Raw genomic sequence first — 12,041 nt, 5'->3', positions numbered from 1 at the left:
ACATGGACTGCTGAGGACTGGGATCGGGCTATCCAAGGTGCTCAGAGGCCAGGGGGCATGGGTGCCACAGACTCTCCCGTCACTTCTTTAAGGGCTTGTGCTATTTGGCACTCTGAGATGCAGAGTCCATGTAGGTGTGGCGCATGGAATGTGGAAGAAGTCCAAGGCCTCTTCAGCTCAGCAAACCGCCACTACAAGTCAAGTGTGGGTGGAAGACAGGTTTTGAGAAACCCCCGAGTGGCCAGGTGTGAGTGGTTTTCACTGACCTGAGTTTCCTCCAGCAGCCTTTCCAGGCGTCCCCACCCACACCTTCCTCCTGTAAGTTCCAGCCGTGCTGAGCTTTAGCCAAAAGCCTGACTCACCTTTACTGCTTTCCCTGACAACTGACGTTGCCACCCCTTCCTACAACCCCATCTTTCAAGGTGGGATCACTTGTCCCATACCTGTGCTCCTGAGCACTTAGATCAAAACATCTATGAGAAGCCCTGCACACGGATGTATTTCCCCCTCCAGACCACGAGCATCTCAGGACAGGGATAGTGGCTTATACCAATCAGATTTCCATCACCCCTCCTGGTGGCTAGTGCACGGGTGCTCAGAAGAAACCTTTTTGGTTGAGGCGAATTTTGGATTTTGAAAGAACTGTTTGTGTTTCTTGAGAAACAGTTTAAGCAGTTCAACTGTTAGCTTAACTCCACGATTAGACCAGAATAACCTAAACTCTCCCTGGCTCTCCTGGGCCCCATGTCACCTACCTTCAGAACATCACCAGCGTGAAAGCTCAGTTCATCTTCTCCCGAGGCCATGAAATCGAACTTGGCAATGGCTTCCATGTTGTAACGTGAAGCTGGAAGAGAAATAATGTGGTCATTGTGTTTTCTGCCAGGAGAAGGGCAATCCTAGCGGTTGGTAGTGGAGGATCCAATGTCCCCAGGCTGGAGAGGGAGGTGCAGGCACACAGGAAGGGTTTTTGTTTTCAGAAAGAGCTGTCTGAGCCCGTAGGATCCGCTTTCCGACATCGTTCTCTGAATCCCCAGATGCCAGGAGCAGGAAATGAAGGCCAGTGACTGCCTTCCCCCTCTCCTTTCATCCTCATTTGCTGTCCTGGCCTGTGATCATTTCTGGGGCATCTCTGTTTCCGGTTGATAAGGACAGAAGACTTGCTATCATCGCTACCTTTGGGCCTGAGGGACTGGAAGGACTGTTCTGTAAACACTGTCCCTCGGCAGCTATATTTAACCAGCCGGTGTTAATTAGACAGATGCCATTTTCTCTTTTACATCTGAATCATTTAAGAGAATTAGACAGCTTTGGTCAGTGGGGAACTTAGCCGTCTTCTACATGGTTTGAGAGTAGAAAGCATTCTCGTTTTAGAACTGGGAGACTCAGATTCCAAATTTTATTATTATTATTATGGAAGCCAACACGTTTTGGAAATTTTCATTTTCATGCCTCTGAATTGCGTGAAAATATTGGCCCCTCTTAATAATATGTGAGACCTATATAAAGATAAATAAGTCAACTTATGAATGAAATATAGTTGGGTTTTAGGAGACAGTGAGGTGTAATAGAAAGAGAGCAAAGTCCTGGTTTTGTTGATGGACAGCTATGTGATCTTGTGCAAGTAAATAAACCTCCTAGAGTCTCAGTTTCCTTGTTTGTAAAAGGGTGATCATAATATTCAATGAAGAAGGATGTTAAGATGAAATTAAATAATAGACACCAGATGTTATCCAAGACAAAACCGAGTGAGTAGCATTTATGTTTTTGAATAATTTTGTAGAATGAACTTATCCTCAGCAGACGCAGCCTAACCAAAAGCTGCAATAATTTTCTTTGGATTTTCCCCAACTCCTATAAAGTTTTCTCTTTGAAATTTGATGCTTATTCTCCATGACCCTCAAGTTCCTTGGTTCTCTGCTCACCATCAGGACATCGTCTTGAACGCTGCTGTTTGGCATTAATGTTTTGCAAAATTTGTCTTAAGTATGAAACCCTGTAGCTCAGAAACCTTCAAATCTAACTGACTTTCTATGACCAGTAAACTGGGACCACAGTTGTCCTTTCAGTGGGAATTTCTGCCCAAGTGAGGAGATTTAGGTAAATAAGGAAGGTGGTTGCGGGGTGGGAGGGGGTGATTCGCATAGATCAGGGGATTAAAGCTGACTGCTGCAGCAGTGATAGCAAGGGGTGCCTCCTCTGATTCTCCACATTTGCTTGGTCTTCCAAAGGCCATTTGTAGGGATGAGCATTACAAATCCCAAAGACATATTAAGCAAAAAATATTTCAGGAGCCAAAGTAAAGTGTCATAGCTCACTGCCTGAGCTTTATCACCAACCAAAACTTATTTCCAGACTCAAAATTTGTATACTTTTTATGCACTTTCTTCAAGATCTGTCCATCTAAGGCAAATTAAAATTTCTGTGACCTGGGATGACCCACTCAACAGGAAGGAGTACTCTGTCCTCCTGGGTGAAAGCTAAATGCTTTTGCTGATTGGATTCACCCCATTACTTTCACATGCAAAGCTTTCCCTAATTAAGGCCTTGCTGCTGGTGTGCAGGATGATGGGTTCCTGTGGGTCACCCTCATGGTATCAGCAGCAGACACTGGTCACATCAGGAGATCAAGTGTCAGGTGAATGGTCCCGAAAACCAAGATCCCATTTCTATGCAAATTTACCTTAATAAGCAGAATGGAGACAAGGGGAGGGCAAATGCTAGACATATTAGAAAATCACATACATTAGAGATGAAAAAAAGAATCTAAGGCATGCTCTAGAGATGACCTTGAGCTTAGAAAGATCTTTCCTACATTACATATAACTCAGATCAGGCCTGGATGCTTGGTCCAGGCTGGCTCTAAGTCATTCAGTGAGAAGGCTGGAAGCAGAAGGAAAATTGCTTCTGAATGGTGGCACTTTTCTCTGCCTTCCCCCAGGAGGCAGGTGGTGTGGCAAAGCCAACAGAGGCACACTGCAGAGCTCCCCAGCTTGTAATATTAATCCTGGCTCAGAAAACCCAATTAAACAGGCCCACTCTTCATGAAATCACTTTGAAAAAATTTGGTTGCATCCCATTTCCATTTGTGAAATGAAATCTGCTCAGATGCTGCTTGGTGGCAGAGAGATGCCCTGGCTGGAAGGAGTGGGGGGTTGCTCTGTTTTCGTTCAAATCACAGGGCTTTGCAAGCTCTTCCCTTGAATTTACCGTTCTCTGCTTCCCTAATAGCAGAGAATGGTAAATGTGCCAGCCCCAGGTGTTGGTCTTCTGTTTGATCATAAAAATGTGTGGAAATTGATATCCTATTCCTTGCTATCCATTAGTTTTAATTTTAAAAAGTTAAAAATTACCACCTAGGAAAAAAAAAAAAAACAGAGCTAACACAGTTTATTCAGTATTTATCCATTTTGTTTGATACTCTGTACCTACCACTACTACATACGGCATCTGCAAGAGAAAAGTAATAAATGATGGAGATAAAACATGGTAGCAACAATTCCACGAGAGAAGGTGGGGGGTGGGGCAGAGAGAGAAAGGGCAGCAGCCTCAAGAACTCAAGAACGCAGTAGAGTCTTCTCACTGCTGTTTGCAGTAGCGTGCTCCTGACCTCAGGGGAACATGAAGACAGACACCTCTTCAGAGAGCCGCACAGATGGGTTAAATGTGCTTTCCCTTCCAGTGATCAGTCTTAGAAACGGCTGCATTGCTACCTGCCATAGAGTGTGAATAAGAAGTGACAGCACTCAGGTGCCAAGCCGCTGTCAGCCGCTTCCCCCGATTCATCCCAGGCCCGGGGATGGTAGCATTTGTCCAGGAATCCTGCCTCTGAATTGTGCAGGGCTCCTGCCCCAGGTGCTGGCTCTGTTTCCTCACCAGCCCTCTGCATCTCTCTCCCTCTCCCACTTGACAAATGGCACGGAATGCCCATTAGCAGCCCTGAGACATAGATCACCCCACATGCCAACAGGATGCCCTCAGCACGATTTTATCTGCCCTTGTATTTCCATTTAAGTTTCTTGTACCATCCAAATCCCTGAAAAACAGTCAGGCTATAGACTACGGATGTTTATCTACTTCTAAAATATGTCACCACAGAGGATGAAAACAAAAGTTGGGAGACAGTTCTTTAAAAGAGTCTGCATTCGAAAGCCAGAGTCAGGGGATGTGTTCAGAAGAAACACATAGTTTCCATCAAAATGGTACCAGGGAAGCAACTTCTTGAACAGTTTCAGCTCCTCCTAATTTGGCTATGAACAGCCAAGGTTTCCGTTTTCTGTATCTCTGAAAAAGAGCGTTTGCATAACAGCACAGAGCTGTTGGGAGATTCAGGCTCAGGACCCGGGGAAAGAAGGAATCCTGTGTGTGTGTGCTCAGTCGTGTCTGGCTGTTTGTGACCCCATGGACTGTATCCCGCCAGGCTCCTCTGTCCATGGGATTTCCCAGGCACACATGCTTGAAATCCACACCCTTTCAATCTGCCAGGCAAAGCCCTTCTTGGAGTCAATGGGAAGGCAGCACTTCCCCACCTGCCCGCCTAAATTGACAAGGTCAGTGACTTTTCAGACGTGGGAAACCTTATGCTGCCAGGAAAAAATGATGCTCGCTAAGCCTCATTGTACGCAACAGATCTGTTCTTGAAGAGTTATTATGAAGAGAACATTTGTAAATGGAATCATATTAGCGTGCATTATGGAGACTCATTCTACAAAGGAACCCCATGGTGAATCCCTTTATAAAATGAAAGGGAAAATTTGTTATGCAAATAGCTACCTTTTAATTTCTCTGTTTTAAAGGCTGGGCTTTTCGTGCATTGCGTCTTAAAATAGAGCGCACCTGTGTATCTCTTCTCCCACCTCACATGGTGGGTTAAATAAATATTAGTTTCCCCTTTTCTTCACACCCAAATGCTTTGTAAAAACCTATATATATTGATATATAACATTTCACCTTGGAGTATATACTTGTGTGTGTGTGTGTGTGCACATGCACGCATGTATGGGCTCAGTTGTGCCCAACTCTTTGCAACCCCATGGACTGTAGCCCACCAGGCTCATCTGTCCATGGGATTTCCCAGGCAGCCAAGAATACTGGAGTGGGTTGACATTCCCTCCTCTAGGGGATCTTCCCCACCCAGGGATCGAACTCTCATCTCCTGCATTGCAGGTGGATTCTTTACCTGTTGAGCCACTGGGGAAGCCCGAGTATAGACTAGTAATCCTCCAGACCTTTTTTGCAAAGGACCAGAGAGAAGAGGTTTTCAGCTCTGGGGGCTGTACCGACTATGCCACGAGCAGGCGTCTGTCCCTTTTCAGGCAGGCAGCCCGAGAGAACGGTAAACCAACAGGCGGAGCTGGGTTCCAATACAGCTGGATGGCATCACCGACTCAATGGATGTGAGTCTGAGCAAACTCCAGGAGGTGGTTAAGGGAAACCTGGTGTACTGCCATCCACGGGGTCAGAAAGAGTCAGACACATATTAGCGACTGAAAAACAACAAGTTTTATTTATGCTCACTGAAACTTGAATTTCATATAATTTTTACATGCCAAAAGATATTATTATTATAATCTTCCTTCACTGTTCAAAAAAGTGAAAACCATCTCATTTGCGGAAAAAATACGTGAGTCAGATTTGACCTACTAGCCATAGTTTACAGACCCCGTAGAGTCTTTAAAAATTTTCTTTTTGTTTTTTTAGAGAGTTTGGGAAAAGGCTATTTTTATTGTATTATTTATATATTTTTGGCCATGCCCTGAGGCATGTGATCTTAGTTTCCGGACCAGGGATCAAACCTGTGTCCCCTGCAGTGAAAGAGAGGAGTTTTAACCACTGGATAGGGAAGTCCCATGTAAATGTTTTTAGCTATATCCTATCTCCCCCGGTAGTCTGTAAACTTCCTGGGGTCTCAGGAGTAGATGAACCTGGATTTGAACCTCAGACGTGCCATTTACTTCCTAAGCGTCCTGCTTCTTCATCCCCAACCCGATTCAGTTCAGTTCGGTCGCTCAGTCGTGTCTGACTCTTTAAGACCCCATGGTCTGCAGCACACCTGGCTTCCCTGTCTTTCACCAACTTCCAGAGCTTGCTCAAACTCATGTTCATCAAGTCGGTGATGCCATCCAACATCTCACCCTCTGTCATCCCCTTCTCCTTCTGCCGTCCTAACCCGGTAGCAGCCACCCTTACTTCATGGGGGTCTTGTGTGTAAATGTGTATAAAGACTCTGGCACGCAGTAGGCATCTGATGAACAGTAGTAGCAGTTGTTGTTATTTCTCCTTAATGCCTTGTGCTACCTCACCAGTGCCTAGTGGCACCTAGCAAGTGCTTGCTGAGAGACTGGCAACATGATGAACGACCTGCCATCAGAATTACAACTGTAATTGATTTCCTCAGAAGAGGGGCAGCCGACGGAGGCACCCATTTACAAGGATCGATTAATTTCCCATTCAAAGGTGCCCTGACTTCTTGGCAGACTCAGCCAGAGATAATGAAACATGCACCCACATTAAAGGTTTGATTTATTTAATCCAATAGAGGGCAATGGTGCGCCCCAAACCATGGATTTCATCTTGTAACTTTTCTATGCATCTTGAGTCCCTCACAATCTTTCTCCAGACAGGTTGGCGACTGTCTTCTTTTTCTCTGGTGCATTTTAAGGCATAAACTTTAACATTTCAAAGACTCTCAAACCCATAAAATACAGAATTGCTTCGATGGAAAAGAATCGGAAGACATCTGCTCCTATACATTTTCTGATGCTTCAATTCTCCTTGAGCTCCCTGGGAAGCAGGTCCCCTTTCTTCTCCAACTGACCAGCCCCTCACTCCTGCCTGTGGGTCTAGGTTGATGTGTGTTGAAACCTCAACTGTGTGTTTTCTTTTATCTTAACCTTCCAGCTGTGCTTAGAGCCCTTCTGCCTTTGTTTATCATCTCTTACTGGGCATTGCACAGAGCAACAAACCGAAAAAGGTCATAGAGGGCCCTTCTTGAAAATTCATACTCATAGAGTGGACAACGGGGCTTCTCTGGTGGCTCAGATGGTAAAAGAATCTGCCTGCAATGCAGGAGACCCGGGCTCAATCTCTGGGTCGGGAAGATTCCCTGGAGAAGAGAATGGTGACCCACTCCTGTATTCTTGCCTGGAGAATTCCATGGACAGAGGAGCCTGGTGGGCTACAGTGCACGGGGCTGCAGAGTGGGACGACTGTGACTAGCATGCACACTCACAGGGTGGACGGCCCTATCACTCACCTGTTAACCTTGGCTTATCTATTCTGCCAGAGACCCAGATCAATCTGTTTTGGAAAAGAAAGTGAAAACAAAGAAAAAGGCTGAGTGTGACCAAGAGATCAAGGCTGGTCATTCCTCACTTGGGGTTCTCAAATGACAACATTTTGACTCTGTTCTAAACCAGCAGAATTCTTGCTCACAGGGTGCCTCTTAATCAGCCAGCCATGCTGGAAATAACCTTCTTGCTGAACGTCTTACAAGGCTTACAAATTCCTTTTCTGCACCTGCTCTTGAATTACTCCTAACTCATCCTCTGGCACCCTTACAATAGAGTGCCTCCAATCCTATTTTCATAAGATCCTTTTTCTCCTTTCTCTGGAGATTTTGATCTGAAGTCATTCGTGGAAGGTGAAGTGGGAACTGGAATCATGGCTGCTACCATCTACAGCAGATAGTCGTGAACTTGGGAGCAGCCACCGGGGGCTTCTGCTTTAAACAATTTACAACCAACAGCTCCTATGCTTCTCTGGATCTCCCAAGTCAGAGATGCAGGATCATTCCTTTTTGGGTTTAGCATCTCCAACGCCTTCTCGAGAGGATCTGGCCTGTTTCCATAGGTACTCTCTCCATGGGATATAAACATTTCTGATTTTTATTGCAACCAGACTGAGCTAAGATAAGCAAAATGTACCCCACCAAACCATTTCTGGCTAGCTGGCTGAGATTTTAGTGCTCTCTAAAAGCCTCCATTTAAAATGATTTTGTCCACAGGAACATTCTTATTTTCCTCTTGTCCCCAGGTGACTCATTATTTCCTCCTCCTAAGCTCCAGGAAGGACTTCCCTGGTGGCTCAGTGGTAAAGAACCTGCCTGCCAATTCAGGAGACATGAGTTCGATCCCTGGGTCAGGAAGAGCCCTTGGGGAAGGAAAAGGCCACCCACTCCAGTATTCTTGCCTGGGAAATCTCATGGACTGAGGAGCCTGGTGAGATACAGTCTATGGGGTCACAAAAGAGTTGGACACAACTTAGTGACTAAACAACAGTGACAACAACAAGCCCCAGGAAAGGATAAATCCCCTGACATGACCACCTGGGTAAACACATGCAACGAGAGGGAGAGGGGGCCTTTGAAGCTTGTCCAAGGATGGTGATTCCTTGATGGCTGACCTGCTGGTGCCAGTCCTGGAGCCACTGGGAAGTGGCTTATGAACGGAAGCCTCAGGGAACACGCCATTTCCCTGCACAGGCAGAACAATGCCCTCCACACAGAACAATGCATCCTCTAAATGCTTCATTGAGGAAAGCAGCAACAGAGCGGTCCCTGATGTCAGGTAGCTAATGGGCAGCAGGCAGTGGGATAGGAAACGTGGGCAGGGAAGGCGTGCTGCCTGGGATGGACTCAAGCTCAGCCCATAACCATCCACTGCAAGGCTGTAGTAGCACCCAGCCCAAACTTCTAACATCTCTCTCCATCAGGGCCTCCTGCAGAGGCCAGCCTCTTAGTTTCAGTCCAACCTGGGGTCCCCAGCCCCACCTGGACCCCTTGGCTTTGCCCTGAGATTTTTTTTTTTTTTCCTATTTTCCAGATGGGAATCATCTCCCCAGCTAGAAGGCACTTGGTTTCCAGGTTTGGAAACTAAAGAAATATATTTCAAAGACTAACAGACAAAAGTGACACAAACTAGAGAGTCCCTCTAAGCTCCTGATATCCTTATTTAATCAAATTGCTCTTCTGCTGCTGTCTGTCTGTCACTGTGGATTATGGAGATTTCACTGGTCTCAAGGATGCTTTCCTCTCTTAAAATTAACTCTTCTTTTCCGCCTTAAGGTTTTTTTGTTTTGTTTTGTTTTGGGCAGAGGATGGCAAGGGGAGGGAGGTAGAAGAGGGAAGAGACAAGTCAGGAGACAGCCCTTGTGCAGGTCCCTCCCCTCCCCTGTGTTGTGAGTTGAGTGATGCCCAGGAGAAGGGTCATCAGTCACGTAAGGATGTGAGCGTTCGACCATAAAGAAGGCTGAGCGCCGAAGAATTGATGCTTTTGGATTGTGGTGTTGGAGAAGACTCTTGAGAGTCCCTTGAACAGCAAGGAGCTCAAACCAGTCAATCCTAAAGGAAATCGACCCTGAATATTCATTGGAAGGACTGACGCTGAAGCTGAAGCTTCACCACTTTGGCCACCTGATGTGAAGAGCTGACTTATTAGAAAAGACTCTGATGCTGGGAAAGATTGAGGGCAGGAGGGGAAGAGGGTGGCAGAGGATGAGATGGTTGGATGGCATCATCGACTCAATGGACATGAGTTTGAGCAAATTCCGGGAGATAGTGAAGGATGGGCAAGCCTGGCGTGCTGCAGTCCCTGGGGTTGCAGAGACTCAGATACAAGTGAGTGACTGAACAACAGCAACAACACAAGAAGGGTCACTTGCTCTTTTTTCTTCCGAATATTTATTACCTTACTTTTCTTTCATCAACACCAGTGTGGCTTATAAAACACAACTTTCTCGTTAAACTCAAAGCATCCCGTATAAGATCTCATTCATTTTCAAGCTTTTTGTAAGAAAAAGATCTCTTTCTTTAAACGTAGTGTGTATGTGCTCTCAAACTCAAGCAAATTCTTTTTTTCCTGACTTGTCACTCTGCCAGGTGAGGCTGCCAGCCACAGTGACCTGGTTTCAAAGCTCAAGTCTGTTGCTGACTTGGTAGCAGGGGAAAACAAGTTCTCTGTGCTACAGTTTCTTCATCAGGGCTTGAGGGATTTCTCACCCCGCAGCAGTGTTTTGGGAAGATAATACAGAAGGTATGGCTCATCCTTGGGAATCAACCGTTTAGTGCTTCTTTCTCCAAAGCACTTTTTGCCTCTTAGCTATCTACCGTTCTGTTTCATAGAGAACAAAAAAAAATTGTTTTTAACTTCAAAAATGTCAAAACTCGTAACAAGCATAAACTCCTTTGCAGCTTTTCAAGGCCCCCATCTCTGCCCCCATCTTCCTCTGGGCAAGTGTGAGCTTCTCCCTGCTTACTGAGGACCGCAGGCTGCAATGTCATCACAGTGCATTGTAATCAAGACAATCCAGTAAGTAACGAGAAATAGCATTGGCCGATGGGAAGTGGGGAAATGGAAGTTTGAGAAGCACAAAAGTGATTTGGCTTCTGAACCTTATCCGTGGGCCCAGAGCTCGGTCACTGTGTTGCTATCTTGAAACAGGAAGTCCCAGCTCTTCCCTGTAGGAAGACCTCAGGGAATATGCCTCACCAATGCCTAGAAACAAGAACCAGCTAAGACTAAGTTCCATTCATCGATATGATCCATTATGTGCCAAGGGCTTCACAATGGGCCACTGTCTGCAAAATGCATAATCATAATCATTATTATTATTCACATTTTCTATATATTTTTTGTTGTGCCATGGAGCATGTAAGACCTTAGTTTCCTGACCAGGGATCAAACCCGTGGCCCCTGCACTGGAAGCACAGAGGCTTAACAGTTGGACCACCAGGGAATTCCCTCATTCACACTTTATGAATGAGAAAATGAGGTGAGAGATTAGGGTCCATGTCTGCTGGCTCCTAAGGCTGTGCTCTTTCTTCTCTGTCCTAGCAAAATACGCAAGTCCTGCACTAGCTCAGGATAATTGCTAACTAGCTTAGGGCCCCCTGAACCTTCCTGGGTTGCTATCCTTCAGCCAAGAAATTGATGAGAAAAATTCTCACATACCTTCAAAATTCAAGCACATTGCTCTTTGGCCAAAGAGCAAAGACTCTAATAAACCTGGCTGACCTTACACCAAGCAATTGTGCTTTCAGGCAATTGTAGACGTGGAAACAATCTCAGTTAATACACTTATAAGGAGCTGTTCTCTTGTTTCCTTTCTGTTCTCCCTCTCTTTCTCTCTCTCCCTCCCTGTTTCTCTCTTGTGATGCCATGTTTTTCTAACCTTTCCCACCATCACCTTTTCCTACAACGTGTTCTACTTCTTCTTTTTCTTTTCCTTTTTTTTTAAATGTGGATCATTTGCAAAGTCTTCACTGAATCTGTTACAATATTTCTTCTGCTTTGTGTTTTGGGGTTTGAGCCTGAGGCATGTGGGATCTTAGGGATTGAACCAGCATCCCCTGCACTGGAAGGCAAAGTCTTAACCACTGGACCACCAAGGGAAGTCCCTGTTCTGCTTTTTTTCAACTTCTTTTTCTGTGTCTTCAAAACATCAGCAAAACTTACCATGAATCTAGTTAGAAAAAGTATATCTAAAATGTCCCTGTTTAAAAATCTTCAACACTGTTCTTGTTTAAATAGCCCCATGAAAACATCAATCCAAAACAGCAACAAAAATGAGACAGAAAGAGCCCACCCCGCCGAGATGTTACCTCTAGCCTGACTCTGCTGCAAGACGAATATCACTTGCCACTTCCTCATGTTATCCTGATTGTTTCCTAAAGCAATAACAGTGGTCTGCAGAAACACCATGAGTCCTGCTGGCGAAACCCAACCAGGAGTGAAGCATTAAAAATACCCACACAGAATCAGAAATGACTTAAGGAGCCCTGTACGGAGGGCTGGGGGGAATGGTGGTATATGTGAGAGGAAGACAAGAAAGAGACAGACCAACAGACATTTTACAAATCTCCAGGCTTCATTTTTTCACTTCCTATTTTCTACTCACATCATGATTTCCTCTGGAATTTATCACCAGGATTTTATGGTGCCTTCATGTTCTCTTTCCCTTTCCCCTTCTGTTCGCTTCGCATTTGTTTTTATTGATTTGGGCTCTGAAAGCTTGGCTCATTTATCACATATTTGAAAGCCTTC

The 12,041-nt window shown here is 45.3% G+C and overlaps 1 protein-coding gene across 1 annotated transcript in view; it reads right to left on the bottom strand.

The window, feature by feature from the left end:
- The window catches only part of GRAP2 (GRB2 related adaptor protein 2), a 68,345-nt gene that overhangs the window by 20,033 nt on the left and 36,271 nt on the right, over window positions 1-12,041 (bottom strand). Inside the window, exon 2 of the mRNA XM_068972076.1 lies at window positions 756-847. Within this exon, the coding sequence (XP_068828177.1) occupies window positions 756-833 (78 nt within the window). The 5' untranslated portion in view covers window positions 834-847. The remainder of the gene's footprint in view (window positions 1-755; window positions 848-12,041) is intronic.

The sequence above is a fragment of the Capricornis sumatraensis genome, chromosome 4, assembly GCF_032405125.1.
Source record: "Capricornis sumatraensis isolate serow.1 chromosome 4, serow.2, whole genome shotgun sequence".
Classification (NCBI taxonomy): domain Eukaryota; kingdom Metazoa; phylum Chordata; class Mammalia; order Artiodactyla; family Bovidae; genus Capricornis; species Capricornis sumatraensis.
The sequence above is the reverse complement of the archived record's forward strand: the minus strand, read 5'-3'. Positions and strand labels throughout refer to the sequence as shown.